Source organism: Oreochromis niloticus, linkage group LG13, assembly GCF_001858045.2.
Source record: "Oreochromis niloticus isolate F11D_XX linkage group LG13, O_niloticus_UMD_NMBU, whole genome shotgun sequence".
Taxonomy (NCBI): domain Eukaryota; kingdom Metazoa; phylum Chordata; class Actinopteri; order Cichliformes; family Cichlidae; genus Oreochromis; species Oreochromis niloticus.
In genome coordinates, this window is record NC_031978.2 from 14,050,571 (window position 1) to 14,070,666 (window position 20,096).

Sequence of the window (20,096 nt, forward strand, 5' to 3'; positions counted from 1 at the left end):
CTTAACAGGAAACATAAAAACCAGATCAGTGCGTTTGATTTTCTGTATATTTCTCAGAGCATGTTACCAGGATACACAAATGTGGCTTTTCTCCAACCACTTCTGCATGGAAGTAATCTGCACATTTCTTTATATGTCAGCGACAAATAATTACAGACAGATTTAAACCAATTAATTCCATGAACACAACAAATATTGATCTTGCTTATTTAGTCTTAGTCCTCCTACACATGCTTGAAACACAGACAAATGTCTTCTTTCATCTAGCGGGTCCAGGGTGAATTGCGATGACTGGCTTTTTTCTGACTTTCTCAAGGATGTGATGGATGCAGCGGCTGAGATCCACACAAGTGAGATGCAGAAATCAGCTCTGAAAAGGGCAGGGCCCAAGGGGGGTTAGCGAGTTTTACCACAGCATCGCTTGGGATGTAATTTGTTGGAAATGATCGTGAGAAATTCTGTGATGAGTTGTGTAGAATAAAATCTTTGAATGTAGACTCGTGAGGTTTCTGAGCTGACATTTTTAAAATACTAAGCCTTTTAAACCTGTTGTGCCCTGATTTGCTCCTATAAGTTTTCTTTGTCTTTTTTTTTTGCGTGGCAAACTTTGAAGTAAGATGTGGCGTTAAACCATAGACCTAGTTATCTGTACAACTTATAATTGTAATGACTGATGGAATAAATGTAAGACCTTGACTGAACTAGCATGATTCAATTTCTCAGAACGATCTATATTAAAAAATATGAGTCACCTCTTATTTCATCTCCTCTTCCTGTTTCACTCCGTCTCTGTGCCCAGGCACACAAACCGCCATAAATCAGGCCCCATCTGTGTTCTGCACAGGCTACCTGGTGTGGTTTAGCCTAATCTTTTTTAGTGAGTGTGCTGCAGGCAAAAAAGTCACAGATGTCTCTCTGCGCAGGCGTCATTTCACTTCACATTTCCACTGAGGTTACAAACTGAAAAAAAAAAGGAAAACAGAGCAAGGGAGAAAGAGGAAGAATTTCATCGCTTTGCTTGAGCTGACTGGAGTTATGTCTGCGTTAGGTCTTTAAAAGTGTGTCAGACAGTTTATGTAGATTTTAATTTTCTCTGAAGAAAATGATTGAACCTTGTTGAGCTGTTATTGATGCATATCTATAGTACAGAGCTGATATAGTTTTGTCTTTTTAAATGACTACCTATTGTTCAGCCTGAGATTCGTTGATGGCTTTAGAGCCTTAATACACCTAAATATAAAAACACATGATGTCATTGAGGCTAGATGTTCAAATAGCATGCCTGCTAGGGATATGCCTAATGACTAAACGCTTGTAATGAGTGGCTTTGCATGGACATACTCATTTACCACCGTAAAATCACTTCTTTCTAAGCCTGCCATATCAGCCTTACCCCTCAGGGCAGTTGAGTCAGTCAAAGCCATTGGGAAGCCAGCTGAGGGGCCTCAGAGCACATAGTACACATTCTGCGGCGATAACGCTGTGACATGCAGACACATGATGCCTCAGAGAGAGACGGGCTGACTGACAAGCACTCGTCTCCTCTTATACGACTGCCTGTCAGTATGTGTTCATCAACTGGAACCAGTCTACATGGCAGGACGACATTTCTCCCGTGCGCATTACTTTTGCAAAACGGCTTTGCTGGCCTGACAACACAGGCAGGAGTAAAGTCAGTAGTTATTGATGCTGTTTACTGCACCTAAGGGCCTTAATTAATCACTTTAATCCTAGTGGAGAATGAAATACAGCAGTAAGCAAATTTAACCTTTATTAAACATTTAACATAACATTTTGCATTTACTGCAAAGCAACTGACTCACCAAGGAGTTTACTCTTTGAATATACTGTGTTTTTCCTGCAGCACGTCCTTCCCGTCTTCTCTCCTTATCCCAGCAGGCACTGTTTAAATGCCACAGAGTTGTCAGTCACCTTTACAAGGTATATGTGGTCTGCGGTCCCAGGCTGTGCTCAGGAGTCTCCTCTCTTATTACAATGTCATCTTTGGTTTGGAGCTGTGTGACAAAGGCCCCTTTCACGGGTGCTGCGAGTCTCCTGAGTTCGATTAGCTTGAAATTCCACTGTTCCGGATGGGAGGTTCCACAGGCCTCGAGGCACATGTGAAGTCAATGACGAAACATAGCCTCCCTCTCCTGCTTTATGAACACCTACTGTACAGTAACAATGACAGCCAAGGTTTTCTGCTTAAAGCACCAAGGCTTGACTTCCTGTAAAATAACTTTAACGCAGAACATCCGAGGGATACGTTCTGTTTATTTTGCAGCACTTGAGCGACATTTGAGGAAAAAGATATTTCTAATGAAGAAAACCATCAGGAAAGAAACTGCTCAATTTAGATGATTATGTCTGTTTTGTTTGACTGCTGCATGTTTATTTGACCAGCAAAAAAGACCTGATAACTGACAAACTCATCACATTTGTCGGTAATGAGCAATTGTCGGTGGTAGGTGGGGTGTGTGGGCTTTGTTATTGTTTGCACACAATTGATCTCACACAGATTTCACTTCATGCAATTTTCACCTGCAGACTACTTTTACAAAATTGCCTATTTAATAATAATAATCTGGCATCTCTGTTTAGTGTCAGATTGAATCATATCAATAACAGATAATAGCCAAAATAAATTATCCTCAACTAATAAAAGCCTGGCGACAATATCTGCAATATCTTTTTTTCTGGTTACAGGATGCAAAAATGCAACATCAAATGACATAGCAATGACTTAAGTAAGAAATTAAAGAAGTTATACAGTAATTATTATTGCAAAGTGTTAAGCTTGAAGATTCAGTGAGTGGTCAGCGAAGTATCCCCATTCGCCGGTGTCTGATTTATCTTTGCAGGACCTGATCCAGAATTCTCTGCAAGACAAGAAAAACAACAATGCTACGCTATCTCCTGAGAAACAGATCAAAAACATATCTGTCTACTCTTAGACCTCCCTTCTCTTTTAAGAACAGCTCAGCGTCACTCAGGTAAGACTCTGGCTGCCAAATTGGCTTTCACTTCCATCAGCTTCACCCCTGAGAAGGCTAAGCTCAGGTAGGGGGAATAATTATAGCTTGCTTCCTGACCATACACCCCTGCTATGCAATCATGCTTCTCTTACAGTACTACACAACAGCTGAAATGAAATTTCAGCCAGCATTCACAACCACCCACCCTCTACACTGTGCTATCAGACCCTGCTGTGAGTCTTAGCTGGGCTCCCCCCAGTGTGTGCATGTGTGTGTGTCTGTGTGTGTGTGTGGGTTGGTGAATTTCTGATGAAATGAAACCTCTAAAGCACCCAGTGTTTGTTAGGGAGGAACACACTCCTTTTCTCTCAGTCTCTGTGGTTGGGCCCAGCTAATGGCTTCATTTGAGAGGTGGGAAGGTCACACTGGCATCACAACTGCTCCATTTCACCAGGAAATAAAATATTCTCTTACAGAGTGATTTGACATCACACTTTCTTCTACAGTTGCTCGCTGTGTCAGTAAACCACACGACTGTGATTTACTGTAGATTCACAGTTTTCTTAAAAATGAAAGGGAGGCCTAAGGCAAAACAGTTCCCAGCGTGCCTACACAGTGGCAAAGGAGAAATAAGCCTTTCAATTTTAGATCATATTGAATAAGATCATGGAAAAACACGTGCACACACCGTTTCTCTCTCTCTGTCTGTCTCTGTCTTTTGTGTGCGCACACACACACACACACTGAGACTGTCATAATTGTGTAATTATCTGTAAGAGATTGGAGACATCTCTTCACATCTCTTCACATTTTTCACATCTCACCTGACTGACAGTGAATTCATTGTTCTGGTTATGTTAGAGACTGAAGGCTCGATCATAAGGGAAGCCGAATGGATCTGTCTGACACCGCATGTCCTAAATATATCATTCATTCGCCACAGGCCCCTAACAGCTGAAGGATGTGGATGCTTCCACATCCTTCAGCTGTGCTGCATCATGTCAGCATTGCCTAATGGATATAAGCTTTTGTAGTGCTAGATTTTTCTGTAGCAGTGAAAGCCAAAACGACATGGTTGTGTAAAGGATGAAACAGGCTTAGCTGTAATGCAGTAATGATTTTGTTCTGGCATGACTGATAAGAAGGTTCTTTAATGCTTTCTGATTTTTGAACACACCGCGAATAACAGATTTCAAGCAAATATGAGGATTTGTGTTTAGATAGACCTTAATGTTGAATTCATACACTGGCGATACTCCAGAGTGAGAAATGACAGAAACATCAGCAGTTGAGCAGTGACCTCTGGTGGACAAGGATCAAACCACATTTCATTTTTAGATGCGGACACTATATTCATTAATCAAGATATAATTGCAGATGGTTAAAGACATCTGAACATATATATTATATTTTGTTTAAGTTGGTTTTTCTGTGAAATGGTTTCCTTTTAGCTTTTCTTAGAAATATGCTAAAACATGTTAACATGCTGAAGAATGACCGGCCTCTCTAAGCATATCATTTTTTGGCTGTGTGTGCTCATATTTCCATTAATCAATCCAATCAAATACAACTGAAAATACTGAAATATTACTTAACTATACAGTACTGTGCAAAAGTCTTGAGCCACCCCTCAGTTATTTATATTTTGCTTTAAAGGAGCCAGACTTGTAATTTTTTTTTCAGTGGTCTTGAGCAACAGTCCTCCACGCTCTCTGAAAGACTTTAAAAGCTTTTCTGTGGATGGTGGCTGCCTTTTCACTCATTTTCAGTCCAGCAGGTTAACACTTACCTAAGAATCATTCAAAACAGCACCCAAGTCAAAGGATGAACCAGGGTTGTGTATACACTTTTGCAAAGAACCAATTTTAAATAATATCTTTAGGCACTTTCTTACTTGACACCTGCCATAAAAGTCATACCTTGTTTCTTTCACTGAAAAATGCCAAAGATAACACAATTTGACAAACATAAACATGTATTTTTGGACCAACAAGGTGAATCCTAATGAGCTATTTTCTGAAAATTTGTTATATCTCAGCATGATGTGCAGTGTGTCCTTAAAAAACTGAGAAAACTGGACAACTGGAGGACAAAAGAGGAAGTGGCAGTTCTGAAAAACTACAGTAGTATCTGAAAATCATGACCTGAAGTGATACGGTGAAAAACATTTACAGGACCTGAGAGATGGAGCTACACCTTCAACTGTCTCAACAATCTACTTTTCAACAAAGACTGATTACAAATGGTCTCCGTGAGAAAGAAAGGGAAAACAGGGAGACAAGACTAATGTATGTCAATTGATTGAAAATCAGTGGCAACAGGTCTTATGGAGTGATGAACCAAATTTTTACACTTTGTCTCAAATTGTTAATATGTATGGAGGGGGTCAGGAGAGAGATACAACAGTGAGTGTCTCCATCTGTAAAACAGCGTGTACACTATGCATTTCAGTACTTTTAGATTTTGATCCACCATGCAATACCACCCAGAAAGCATCTGAATGGCAACAGCTTCTTTTTTCAGCATTACAATGATCCTGGACACACTGCCAGTACAATAAAAGCATAGCTGGATAGAAAAACACGCAAGTCCACAGTCATGGATTGGCCTCCAAGGGACTGAGCTTCTACATTGTTGAAGCAATGTGAGATCATCTTGACAGAGAATAGAACAAAAGGCAGCCAACATCCAAGGAAGAGCAAGAGACCTGGAGAACTATTCCTGAAGACTAAGAGTGAAGGCTGTGTTGACAGATAAAGATGATCATACCAAAAACTGAATTTTTAAGTTTGTTAGAGCTGTACAAACTCAGTTTTCAGTTGCCTTCCATTTATCTTTGCATTCGGTTCAATACATTGTTGCATCTGTAATGTTAAGCAGCACAAAATATGTATTTAAAAATGAGCAGTTTTTGGGTTCTATGGGTACAACTATCAAACTAGAGACTGGGGCTGGAGCCTATCCCAGGTGGAGCTGAGCTAGAGGCAGGGCACAGGCTGGACTAGTTGCCAGTCCATCTGTAGGCTAACACAGAGAGTTCCTCACATCTGCAGCCAAATTAGAAACACCAATTAATTTCACACAAATGTCGCTCAACTGTGGGGGGAAGTGAGGCTATCCAAAACCAGAACAAAAACTTCCCACCTGACTAGCAGGTCACAATCCAAAACCTTCTTGCTGTGAGTTGACGCTACTAATCTGTGCCCCACCTTGCCATCCTTTGGATCAACCCTTCTTGTGTTTTCTTTTGTACTTCAGGAGCATTTTTAATGTTGACAGTTTTCATGCACAATAATCAATGTTCTGGACTGATTTTTATACCAAAATCATCCAAACACTACCTTTTTAAAGACTTCGGCCCGCAGTCTGTTGGTTTGAGATACAGCCCTTCTTTTTTCCTCCTCCTTTCTCTTTGTCACCTCTGGCAGCATGTTGTAAATCCTACAGACAGAAAAAGGCATATTCATACGCAGCAGGGGAATATAGTATCAGAAGTTTGAGGGTGGCTGAGCCATGCCAGCAGACTGGCATACTAGAGATGAGGTTTTATCTAGTGAGACCACAGCCAGTGAAAAACCTGGATCCACTGATAAACAGGTCTCGCTCAGACTCCTTTTTCATTCCTGCAACTACAGCCAATTTGTCAAGAGATCCTCCAAGCCAGATAATGTTGCTTTTGAAAAAAAATTACAATGGGCAGCCATCATCTGATCAGGTGTGCCTTTCCAGATAAGGGAAGAAAAAAAATAGATAAGGTATACAGAGGAAAGCTCATATCTCCTGCCTAGACATTTGGGCGTCAAAGATCTATTGTATCCATACAGTATGCATATGTGTGAATGTGCATTGTGTGGATGCATCCAGATATGACAAACAAGGGTGATGGATTGTGCTGAATTAAAAAAAGCAAAGTGCAACAAGAAGAAGAGTGACAATGTCTGACTCGGGTTTGATCTGAGAACTCACCGTCTGGACCTCAGCTGCATCTCTCTACTCGATATAGACCTCTCTCTAGGCTTGAAAAGGTTATCTAGGACACCCACACACACACACCCACACACACAGACACACACACAGACAATAATATGACGCACACACGCAAACACACAGGAATAACAAATAAGAATTAAAATGTAAATGAATCTCGCATATGTAAATGAACACTGAGGGCTGTGTGTGATCTCTCTGTTTCAGACAGTTACACAGACACACACACACACACACACACAAATACACACACATCTCAGTATTAGTGCGAGCACTCACAAACACACACATACATGGACAGATATCAAACCCACACACATGCCAAGCACGGGCATATCTAGTCCTACTAACTCTGTTTATAATTAGAATCCAAACTTCAGTCAGAGATGACTGTGAGCTATTCATGGTTCCTAATATCATGACCCCGCCATGACCTTCCAAAACAAAATTCAGAGCCGAGAGATGATCTGAAAACACATCCCTCCTAACTTCAGAAAAAAACAGGCTGTTATCCAGCAAAAAAAGCCCCGATGTGTTGTGATGTGCTGCTACTCTTTAAAGTAGGAGGCATTTATGAACATTTGATATTATGTGACCTGTGGAGAGCTCATATTCCACCCATGTAATAAAATCCCACATTTTTCAAAAGCACAAACTAGAGATTAATGCTCAGAAAAATGTACATAGAAGCCAATTTCTTGCACAGTGAACACCTTTATGAATCTTAAATAACCCAACCACAATTAAAAAAATACACATCATTATATGTATTTAAAATTATACTTGGCATTGCGTATGAATGCTTTTTTGACTAATCTTTTTTTTAACTTGAAATAGCACAAAACAAAACTAAAGGATTATTATGGTCTGTTTCGTGAAACTCATTTATTTCCTGCATGCAGAAAACAGTGCTTTAATGGATCTGCAGTAGCAGATAATGTCCAGCAGAGAGCAAAGTTGGATAACTGCCACTACACTTTAAAGGGAATAGAATGTAATGTCGCCCCCTTTGTTTCAGTCCACCCCAGTTTAGATAGGTTAAAAAGAATTATTGGAGAAACAATTCACAGTTCCTCAAAATGCCAGCAAAATTCAATATGGTATGACCACGAGCTTCTTATTTAATTATTTCTCACTCTGTGTGTTAGAGGCTGCAGTGTCTCCAGAAAACTACACTGACTGGAGGAGCTTTCATCCTAGTGCTTCATGGATTTGATGAATGTTTCTGTCTCTGTAGAAGTGACAGAAGAGATGGGATACATGGTAAAAGACCAATGTAGGAGATGAGGGCCTGCTGTGGACTGAATCCTATCTGATCTGCAGTAGCTACACTGTGGATTGCCTGCTTTTGTTGCAAGAGCTCCTGCCTTACTTTTACTTCCACAACCTCCAGGATCTTTCACTGTGACTTAGAGCTCCTGATGTGCTGCTGTCATTTTACAGCAGAATCAAATCTTTCAGATTGGTGGGCCAATAAGTATGTGACATTATATTCTACTAAGTGGCTTACTTCTGCTCCAGGATTCGACCCGAGTTATTCAGCTGTGCTTACCGCTAAGTGGATCTGGTGTGGTGCAGTTCCTCTTTTGCTTGACACGATTTTCCCTAAGGCCCTGCACCAGGTCTGGATTGGAGTCCTGCAGTGATTTCCTTATCCTGGCCCTCTGCTCCAACCTCCTCAGTCGACCCTGAGATCGGCTGATGAAGTCTGGTCTGAAGAGCTCCAAAGCCTCCTGGGGTTGGGTGGGGAATATATATACAGTAAGCTGCTTGTTTGTGGGAAGAATAGAGTACAACTCATATACACTAATCCTGTGGAAAGAGAAAGAAAATCTTCACTGGGTTGAAATCTATTTTGAAAACATCCCTAATCTACATCTTAACCTTGGAAAATCCTCTTCACAGCCTTGTAATGGCTAGGAGGTGGAGGCAACATGGAAATATTATGCTTAGCTTTAGTGGAGATAAAGGTAGAAGAGCTTTGCTCACAGGGGGAAGCGGAATCCTTTAAAAAGCTTCACAGAACTCATTGGATCTTTACCCATCACAGCAATAAGATAAAACTCAAAAAATTCTTTCAAATAGCAAAAAGAAAAAGGGGAAACTGTAATTATTAGTTTTTATAATTAATTTTTTCTTTTTTTCTCCTTAACTTGTTGAACCCATGTGCCAAAATATGTGGAATGTAAAGGTGTGGGACCATAAGCACAAAGCTGGGGGGCAGTATAACGAGGATTTAATTTCGGCCAAAAATAGAAGTACAAAATAAGTCTAAACCCAAAGAATTAAGCAACGAATAATCCAGAAGCACAATCTGATGAGGAAACCTGTGATGACAGGTGGTATAACGACAAAAGAGTAAGTAAACTGATGTAAGGAATCAAAGAAAACCAATTTTCAAAGTAAAACAGAAAAGACAAATACTAAGAGTCTCATGTTAGACATGATGGCGAGGGCAGTACAGGCACGATCAGAAATTAGAGACAGATGGATGAGAGACAGGGAAAACACTGAAATGCTAAAAAATAAATATACAAGAAACAAAGCACTGGATTGCAAACAATAAATCTTAAGAGTAGGAATCATAAAATAAGACAGCAACAGAACCAGAACTGGGTCTATATAGATATAATACAGAAGTCAAAACATGAAGCTGAAAGACATAAAAAAAATCTAAAGTTTTCAGAGAAACTCAAGGACCAGGACTGAGAACCATCCTCATGAAGTTTTTTGAATTTAGGATCTTAAAGAACACATTTGAGTTTAACTTTTTGTTCCTTTCTTATTCTAAACGTGAGTTTGATTGCCTGTGATGTGGTGGAGTCTTTCTTTTCTGTTTTGTGATCCTGTGTCTGGGTTCATGTATTCATTGTTATCCTGGTACGCTGACACTTTTAGTTTTTCTATACTATGTGAACTCTGGTCTGTATGGAAAAACGGATTCCTGTTTTTTCATTATTTTTTTCATTACTATTCTAGTATCTTAAAGTTTTACTTGGGTATCTTTGTGCTTATGGAGTTTGAATGCCTGTTAAAATGATTTACGGTCTTAGTTTTGGGTTGCGAATCCTCGGTCAACTTTAGTTTCTCAGCCGAGCTGATTATTTTTCATGAGTGTAGTTCCCTTAGTGTTTCTCGGTTTCTACCCAATCCGTCTCATTTTATTGTGTGCTCCAAAAGTTAGGTTATTCATGTCTTGGTGTTGTCTTCTTTTAATTGTTTGTTAATTTACTGTTTTATTCTGATAGGTGGCTTCCTCCATTGATTAGAGTTTTACTTCCTGTCTCTTTATTGTCCTGATTGCATTTGGCTACATCTCATTTCTCTTCTGTTTCTCACCCCCAGCCTGTTTTCTGTGTATAAATAGCCCTGCCCTATCCTTTGTTGGAGTGTCTGTTTTACTTTCTTGTTTCCCTTGAGTAGGTCTCTGTGTTTCAGTTTCAGAGGTAGACTTGATAATAAAGCTTGCTTTTATTCTGCTTTGTGTTTAAGTGTGCAAGTGGGTCCACTTTTGAACTAAAATGTAAAAATGAGAAAAACAGCTAAAGTATTAAAAAAAATCCCTCCAATCACCCATTGAGATGATGCAGCTGTTGTACAGATGTTCATTTCAACAGGAAAACAAATTAACGCTCTCTGTGTGGGAAAGCTTAATTGAGCAGTGTACATATGTAAAACTTGACTAATGAGGATTTTAAAGGTTACACATGGCACATACCCTGCCCTCTTCCATCTTTTGTGGTTGCACTGTGACAATACCAAACTGCTTTTTGTAGTATTTTCTTCCCTCCAAAACAACCTTTGTATTATTGGTCATGGTTCTGTGCCTTGTAGAATAATTATTTGTGAATTTCTATCCACAGTAGCTTCACTCACCTTCAATATTTTTCTTTAACTTTGATGGATCAAAAGGAGTGGAAAGAGAAGAAATTTGGAAGTCAATTTGCCACTGGAGGCTCTGGTCTATTTTTTTTTTCTTTCCTTGAAATTATATTTAATAATATCTTACACAACTGAAAGAGTGCCTGAAATCATTTCAGTAAAAACACCTACAACACCCTTGAAAAAAAAAACAAAAACAAAAAACTGGGACACTGTGTAAAAAATAAATAAAACTAAATGCAGTGCCTTTCAACCCATTTGAAACCCTAAATTTAATTGAAAATGAACAAACACAACAGACCAAATACTGAAGCAAAAAATTAGGTTTTTTATGACTTATGCTCTTATTATAAATTTGATGCCAAATTTTGGAAAACTTGTGTAAAACTTAATTTACAAAGCCCTGAAATATGATTTAGTATAAAAACACAATTTTGCATTTGAGAAACAAAGTTAAAAAGGCAAAAACTGAATTTAAATGTCAAGAATAAAGTCAAACATTTGAGAATAAAGATCCATCCATCCATCCATCCATCCATCCATCCATCCATCGATATATGCATATATTACACCACATTTTTCTATAGCCTTATGTAGATAGAAGATCTCTTTACATTTGTAGAAGTACTGATGCATATGTGCAAAAAAGTGGAGCATTAAGTAATATTAACTGGTTACAACTCTGTCATTTAGGCTATAGGAAAATTTGACCCCTCTGGCCATTTGTGGCATTGCAACAACAAACAGCTCTTGCAGCCAATAAAGCATTTTTTTGGTAAAAATAGATATCTATAAGACTGTTGTTCTTAAAACAAACAAACAAACAAATAAACAAACAAACAAAAAACAAGTATAGAAAAATGGCTCATACTTGAAGGCTGAGAGTCTTGGGAGTGCCTTCTAGAGAACTGGTCTTCAGTTGGGAATCATAATAACAGGTCTTATCCAAAGTGGAAACTCTTTCAGTTTCTGTGGAACAGTCATCTTTTTGCCCTTTCCAGATCTCTTCACTTGTTCCTTGCTTGCTCCATGTTTCGGAGACCACTTGACAGACACAGAAAAAAGTGAAATTTAATTGGGCGAGTCTTGTCAATCAAAACCAAAATAGATTTCAGAGAGCGAGATGATTTTCCCCGTTTCACAAGCAAAAATAATTTAAAGTTGTGTTTGTGTTAAGCAGTATCTTTTGCAGTTTGTTCCAGTTAATTTCTTTCCGTCTCTATAATAAAGATTTCACAGTATGCTTAAGCTCCAGCTAAACTTTTATGATTTGCAAAGGGATACACACACACACACACACACACACACACACACACACACACACACACACATATAGATAGATAGAAAAACCCAGAGGGAACACGAGTGTGGCCGATGAATAATGTAAAAGATGGCAGCGCATCCATCCAGCACCCGTAACCCCATTCCTGTAGCTTTTGTAGAATATATATCTCCACTGAATACCCTGCCATAAGCATATGGCATGTATATAGAGCACTATTACAAAGTAGCGTCACCGGTCAAACTGTTTCTATAGGAGGTAGCTTTCCCTCTTGGCTTCACTATAAATTCCAGTGAAAAGGACATCATCCATTAATAGCCTTTCATCTTACATCAAGTGAAAAATATAAAATGAGTACAAAGAACAGTCACTTAGAATGTAAAACAGTGATAAAGTAAAAACCAGAGGAATTTCACCAAGGAGATGATTATTTGGCTAGGACCTCAAATGTCAATGCTATAGGCCTACTGGGCTCCTGCCTACAAGCGAGTGAGGCTTTTTAGTCTGTTTTAGAAGTGCAGATATGTTGACTTTTATACCTTTGTACACATCCTGTTTAACTGCTTCCCCATTTTTTCTGTCATAAACTAATAAGACATCTGGCTGCTGTAACTTCATATTTAGGCATTTATTCAAACATTGAACAGATAAGACTACCTCTCAGCAGGAAAACAGTCAAAGTGTTTTAAGATGTTTTTTGAAGTGAAATAGTTGGTCTCCTACACCAAAAGACCAAATTTTGCATTTAATAATAGACCGTGTTGTAGTGTGACACTGAAAATCTCACGTGTGCTGAACAACTCTGTTGTTTGGGGGCTGGTTTGTTGTCTTAATTGCCATTTTCTAAAACAGGAAATTCCTCTGTGGCATAAACAAAATTATATATTTTTTTTCAAATAATGCTTTCATAAAATATTGTCGTGACTTGTTAAGAGATTGGAAGATTCTTAAAATCCTCCAGTTTATTTTAAGTCTATTGTTAAGATGCAGCAGCAAAGTGTGAAAAGTAAAAGGAGGATGAAAGAAAGTGTTTGCACTTTAATAAAACTTGCAGTTGAGCTGAGTGTGTGCTTGTATCAGCTGGGATTTATTTAAACAATGTGAATGTACAGTAGGATAAGTGTGGTAGGTGTGTGTGAGTCTATTATCCATGCATGAAGTATAAATCAAAAGGTGACAGGCAGAGTGAAAAAATGAGACTTTCTACCCTCTAAGACCACATTTAGATTACTTTCACACCTACAGAATAATGCGATCTTATCTACAGCAGCTTTAGAATATATAAGGCAGTCAAACGAGTATACAGATCAGTTGGCATGGCCACTTTAAATTTTTAGACTTGTAAATCAAGGTGATGAAATTCATACCTGAGCCAGTTTTGAAAGTGTGTTGCCTGTGCCTGAAATTTCTCCATGCAGAGAAGCTTGCCTCATCTGCATTCCCCTTCTGCGTGCCAGTCTTTGTGTTTGAGGGACCTGGCCCTCTGAATGACAATAATCCCAAAGTATTGCTGAGGCAGTGCGTGTCTGAATCCTCATTCTTGCTGTTAACACCACAAGCGGGTGGTGTTCGGTTGAACCTGTAGCCCCCGTGCTTTGATAGAGGGCCTCTGCAGCGACCTGAAGTGCTCTCTCTGCCATTAGGTTGGTTGCTGTCCAACACGGCTGCTCTGGATTTCACATATCCCTCATTTCTTTTGGCTGGTTTGCTATCTTTAGAGGATCTGTGGCAGGACGAGGCACCAAGGCGAATTGACAAAGTAGACCTACACAAAGCTGGTTTACATGCTCCTTTCCCCTGTAGTTCCACAAGGGAAATACAAAGTGGCTTGTCCAAAAACACAAAGGATCTAGTGCACCTCAGAGGCACCTCGTGATAAACACAAGACCGGTAAGAAGGCTGTGAGGAGAGCAGGTTCTTTTCTGAGCCACCAATCACTTCCTGCTTTCTGTCTTCCTCTGTATAGCTCAGTCTGCAGTGCACAAGTTGTACTTTCTTCTTTCCAGGATCTTTCACTGCCAATCCATCAGCTGGTGAGTAGGCCCGTCTGAAGTCACTTGGCATCAGGTAGGTAGGATTCGGTCTGCACACATTCAGTTGGGAAACTGAGACTCTCATGGTGGGTTTTGATTGGGCTCTTCTCCCAAAGGTTTCTGCCACTTCTGGAGGAGTTGCTAACTTCACAGGTTGTGTTGGCGTGGATATCTTGGAGACTAAAAGTGATGGTAGGACCTTATGGGCTGCAGTGAAGAGGGATGAAAATGTCTCTGTGGACTCTTTACAACCACCTCTGGGGGTATCTTCAGTCCGAAACAAGCTGGAAAGTCCACTGAAGATATCCAGTAACTGTTGCCTGCTGTTGCTCTAAGAGACACACTGGCCTCACACTGGCCTCTTACCCCCACCACACACCCAGTGACAGGACATTTCTGTGCAGTGAAGCGGTGATATCCGTATTTGAGGGCTATGAAAAGACAAAGAAAAGAAAAATGTCTTGTATCAGAATTGGGCTCCAAGTCTTCATTTAATTCCCCTGCAAACCAAGAGGTTCTGTAGTTGAAATGAAACAAAGAAAGACTGCAAATACAAAGATATGAACTGCTGTAATGTGACAGGGCAGACTTGTCATCTGCTCTCCTGTGCTACTTGTTTCTTTATCTGTTGCTGTTTCCATGACAATGCGCAACTTGATGGACAGCATGTGGGGACAAATTATCCATGACATTTAAAATGAACAATCCAGTTGGTCCTTTGAAAAACAAAGATCAGTGCCTTCCCTGTTTCCATTTCAAACTTCACCTAAAAAAAGAAAATCAAAGATTGAACAGGGCAGCTTCCTACTGTCGCTGTAAGGATACTTTACCGGTTAATATTTTGTTTCTTCTGATCGTCTTTGAAGGGCAAACTATGAAACATCTTCCCCAAACATCCCTTGTGTTGACTCACATCCTCGAGAGCTAAATATCAGGAGACGTTTGCACAGATATGATTTGGATTAATGAATGACATTTCCTCTTGCTTGAATGTTATTATAAACCAATATTAAAGAAAACTTTAAACATAATTTAATTAGTTTAGAGGTTCAGCAACGTGGAATTGCAGATTGAAATTATGTATAAACATGTTTGTTTTTGCTGGATATGTATCTTTAGCTGACAGTAGGTTGCTGTCCCAAATCATTTTTAATCCTCAATTTAAATGCTTTTTGTTGAGAATTAAACGTTAAGATTTGATTTTCCACTTACATCTTAAAGTACAAAATACCACAAATACACAGTGAAAGATCGCACTTTTCAGCAGCGAGCTCACCGATATTTGCAGACACAGTTTACGTCATCGGTCTAGATCACAAGACCTCAAATAAGTATAACAAAAGCTGTTCATTGATGTTAACTGTCAATAAGTTTGGGAATATCCAGCTGTGGAAACCTGCTGACATCGACCAGCTGTCTTATGATTCTTTCATCTGTCAGCTCAGTACAGAGACAACATTAGCGCACTGCGGTTTCTGATTTTGGCTGCACACACCACATATGACTTAAAAGAGAAGTCCACTTCAAAGGCACACTCCTCAACATAAAATACAATTATCAGACTTACCCACTCATCACAAAAGTACACCTATCCTGTCACAGAAAATGGTAGTTCTGTTAACACTTCAATATCACATTATTCACTCCACTTTATCACGCCACCATTTATTCCACGCTCGGAGCCATGCTCATTCCCACCTAACAGCATCCGAAAGAAAAATCTCTCTCTCTTGCTTTCTGCTTCCCAGCTCAGCTGACGATGACTCCCCTAACATAGTTATCTGCCTGCTTGGCTGGCACATTTTGGATAATTTCTTGACACCATACAATAGCCTAAATGTTTTGTCCTATTGTTTCAGAAGGCAAAGGAAAAGGCTTAATCAACCCATTTTATTCACCACTGAGCATAGTTCAGTTTTTTAATCATGATACCCAAAGTGCACTGCTCTCTAAACAAAGACCAATGTAGTTATTACAGTCAATAAAACTAAGATTATTATGAATGGAGGCGTAATTTACTCTTTAAATATACTTGTCAAGCACACAGAGCATTCATTCAGTGTTATACAATGCTACAGTGAGACCTTGCAAATATAAGTCTCGCTGTTGGCCTGTTCAGATGTTTGCATGAATTGTACAGAGCATATTATACAAGGGAAGTAATTATGTTTACTGTGTGTGCTCCACTTTGAGGTGAATCACTTGGGAACTGAATGCAGGCCCGAACAACAACGCTGAAATAGAAATTAATACATACATGGTTTCAGCCCATTTTTCCTTTGATTTATTTTCTCCTTAGCCAGCAAGTGTAATTGAAATTGTTTGAATATGCAGTGTTTTTAAAAACAAGATATTTAAGAATTTAGATCATCAGGTGACTTTTTTGACAATAAACATGATAACATGAATTAAAAAAAAATGAAATGACCAAAAACCTAAATTGATATTACTCAGCCTGTGTAGCTGTTCTACTGGAAAATACATTCATTATTGACTATCTCTTTTAATGGACCAGACCCTTTAGGGGTGCCAGAATTTACCGATATTGATGATGACTGATATGTTAAAGATATAGAAATATAGATAGTTATATAGATGGTTACATTTTGTAAATTATCAAATACTTCAATTATTCAACTATTCATTAATGCAAATATCTAATCTGTCAATCACCCTCCAGTTCACTGAATTTAGGCACAAGACTAGAATCGACAAGACTGATGCTGAAGTTCGAATGGGAAAGAAAAGTGATTTAAGTGATTTTGAATGTGACGTTGCTGTTGCCATGTTTCAGCAGATCTGAGAATTTCAGAAACACCTGATCTCCTGGGATACACAACACAACAATCTTTACCGTTTACAGAGAAAAGGCCAAAAAAGAGAAAATATCCAATAATAGGCAGTTCTCTGGGCAAGCTTTGTTGATGCCAGATGCCATAAGAGTATGGGCAGACTGGTTTGAACTGATAGGAAGGCAACAGTAACTCAAATAACCACTGAAATAACCATGGTATGCAGAACAACATCTCTGAACTAATGACAAACCTTGACACAGATATGCTACAGCAGTAGAAAGACATAGCAGGTGCTGCTCCTGCCAGAACGGGAAACTGGGGCTACAGTTCACCAAGGCTCACCAAAACTGGACAAAGGGTTTTGGACAATTTCTCCTGCAACGTTTAGATTGGAAGAGTCAGCATTTGATGGAAAACAATGGGAAAGCATGGATCCATTCTACCTTGTATCAGTGGTTGAGGATGGCGGTGGTGTGATGGTGTGGAGAGTATGTCTTTGGCACACTTTTGGACCCTTTAGAACCAAGTGAGCATCATTTAAACGCCACAGCCTACCTGAGTATTGTTGATTATATCCATCCCTTTGTGACCTCAGTGCACCCATCCAACGCTTCCAACAAGAAAATGCACTAAATTCAAATAATCTCAAACTGCTTTCCTGAACAGGACAATGATTTCATTGTCATTGTAGTCAAATGATCTCCACAGTCACCAGATCTCAATCTAATAGGGCACCTTTGGAATTTGGATGAATGGCAGATTCACATGTTTATAGTGTTTTAGTACAGGCTACAGTTTCTCACACTTGTATTTTATGTATAATTTAATTGCCAAGAAGAATGTAAAATATATAAATGACTGATAGCATTAGCATGTTACCCCTACTTCATACTTTTTTCTAACAGCTAGCACAAGCAGCTGAAAAGGCTCCAGAGGAGCACTGCCTACTCCTGCGTCAGAAATGAGTGCACCACTCTTTTTGATTTGTTTTATGTATGTTTAAAAAAATGAAATTAACTAAGGTTAATGAAGAACTGAAAGAAAGACACACTGCTGGTCTGCCATGTCTTACTCTATAGAATAGAAGCCAGTCTTGTTCTTTAAAAGTAACCATTATACACCAACCAGTCAGTCTGTGAGAAATTGGAAGAAAATACGCAAGCTGCGTATGTGAGAACAATAGCAAGGTGCACGTGGAAGACAGAGTGACAACAGAAAGACAGCGAACAGGGTTTGAACTTGGCAGATGTGACTATTTCCTTATTGTTGCATGCATGGAAACCAGTGATTGAGTAAACCTTTGTGTTCCTGACAGTGCCAGGAACACAGAGGGAGGCAGTGGGACCTACAGCTGGTTAGGAAGCAGACAGGCTGTGCAGAACTGTGGGCATATGAGAGATAAACACATCAGCACAGCCAGTGTTGAAATGAGGCTTACGGAGAGAGCTCTGAGAGACAAAATGCTGGTATGTGTGGTTATTAGCATAGGTCGTTTCTGTCATGAACTAGTGTTATTACCCCGGCCTTCCACTTTATGCATGCAGTGTCTTTAATTTCTCTGCAAGCTTGCCTTAGAACGCAAAACAAAACAAAAAACCCAGCTATTTTCCACTGTCTGTTAAATTATTAGTTCAATTATTGTTTGAGCACACATTCAATATTGATCAATGTGTCACGGATTATGAGGAAAACATACACGTTGCATTCATGCGTGCTCCTCATTATGAGCTGTGGCAGTGGCATACTTGTTCCTGGATTAGCGGAATTATTTCAAAGTGAGTCAAGCATGCCGTAATAGTCCTGACTGTGGGACACTGGAATGTGGTCACATGGACAGTAATTAGTTCAAAACCACAATAACAAAACATGCCACTGGCCTCAGGAGTTTTTTATGGAAATTAAAACCCAAAAAGCCCCCTAAAAAACATTTTGAAGATTAGTTTTCCAGAAAGTCTGTTTGGGTAGATTTTACCAGTAACACCTATGACCATATTGTCTATCATAATATATTTTCCATAAGGGTAAAAATTATTGACCTAACATTTACTTTAAATCCAAACACATTTTTTTTTAAACAAAATTTCGTCTGAAATCTCCTGTCCAACCATACTGTGGAGCCTTCTTACCTTATAAAGAAGAGTATCTGTGTTAAAGCAGTGACTGTCCAATCTTTCCTTGGAAAAGATATAACCCCTTTTTCAGCAGCGGCCACTGTGTGAGCTGTCCTGCACTCAGCCAGGAGTATAACAGATCTGTGTAGTCATCAGGTAGCTGAGAGTGCTCTGTGGTATTTTCTCAAGCTGTAGTGGAAACTCCTCTCAGCTGACAGGTGCTCAAGGAGAAAAGAAAAACCAATCAACTAAGTCAATATGTTTATAAAAATTAGCCCGTGAGCTTAAGTTGGCCAACTGAGAGTGAACAGCCGATTACACTGTGCAAACAAAAAAGAAGTCCGTGGTAGAAGTTTAACCACGCTGGACACACTTCACTGAATTTTAATATTTCCCAGTTACTTCTCTACAAATGCCTCTGGTTTAGTTGTGCAGGTTAAAAAATAACCCCCAGGGATTTATGAAGCTCCCAGCAGTCCTTTAGGCCTTGTTTGAGTGGAGTCCTTCAGACAGTCAACTCAGGATGTCCTTTCCTCCTCCTCTGTCCCCAGAGTCCAGGCTCAGGTAGCAGAACAGGTGACTGCCTCTCAGGTTACAGGACATGCATAATAGCTCCCCAATGCACAAGTTATTAATGGAGTTAGAAGCTCTCCACAGCTCCCGCAGTTCACTTTACTGATGCAGCAAAGACAAAAAAATATATAGGAAAAAGTACAGCTGTTTGCACCCAGTTTTACTCTTTCCAGTGCTTGCTCACACCAACATGTTTTCCCAAAGCTGCTTTGAAAAGACAAATACATCTTCTTGGAATAGGCAGACCAGGACATCGACGAAAGAACAGAGCGAGTAGAGGCAAAACTATAAATAAATGTCTAGATTCAGTACAGCGCTGAAAGTGCTGAATATTCACCTTATTGTTTCTCCCTTATATGAAACCCAGCCATAATAGGTTGGCATTAAAATCACACTAAAATGCAATAAGTTTACACTTTCTCAATGATAAATTACCCAGTTACTCAACGAATACAGCA

The 20,096-nt window shown here is 39.4% G+C and overlaps 1 protein-coding gene across 4 annotated transcripts; it reads right to left on the minus strand.

Annotated features, from left to right (window-relative positions):
• Positions 1-1,757: 1,757 nt before the first annotated feature.
• LOC100703225 (uncharacterized) lies at positions 1,758-19,398 on the minus strand. 4 transcript variants are annotated; one of them, XM_005474246.2, is made up of 7 exons: positions 19,081-19,397; positions 13,494-14,590; positions 11,716-11,888; positions 8,515-8,695; positions 6,942-7,005; positions 6,317-6,416; positions 1,758-2,879 (listed from the first exon to the last, which is right to left on the minus strand). In XM_005474246.2, exons 2-7 carry the CDS (start codon positions 14,242-14,244, stop codon positions 2,850-2,852), a joined length of 1,299 nt encoding a protein of 432 aa, XP_005474303.1. In that variant the 5' UTR covers positions 14,245-14,590; positions 19,081-19,397; the 3' UTR covers positions 1,758-2,849. The 4 variants fall into 4 exon arrangements, 2 of the variants coding, with proteins under 2 accessions (XP_005474303.1, XP_013126729.1); XM_013271275.3 differs by lacking the exon at positions 19,081-19,397 and adding an exon at positions 15,727-15,857; XR_002064388.2 differs by lacking the exon at positions 6,942-7,005 and having other exon boundaries at positions 19,081-19,398.
• Positions 19,399-20,096: the final 698 nt, after the last annotated feature.

What these genes read in the sequence shown, in the direction of transcription:
- LOC100703225 (XM_005474246.2), bottom strand. Translation starts at nt 14,244, where the DNA reads ATGAGAGTCTCAGTTTCCCAACTGAATGTGTGCAGACCGAATCCTACC. An exon ending in CACTTTCAAAACTGGCTCAG is followed by an intron (nt 11,889 to 13,493) that starts GTATGAATTTCA and finishes GTGTCTGTCAAG; the next exon opens with TGGTCTCCGAAACATGGAGC. An exon ending in ATGCAGCTGAGGTCCAGACG is followed by an intron (nt 6,417 to 6,941) that starts GTGAGTTCTCAG and finishes TTCTGTCTGTAG; the next exon opens with GATTTACAACATGCTGCCAG.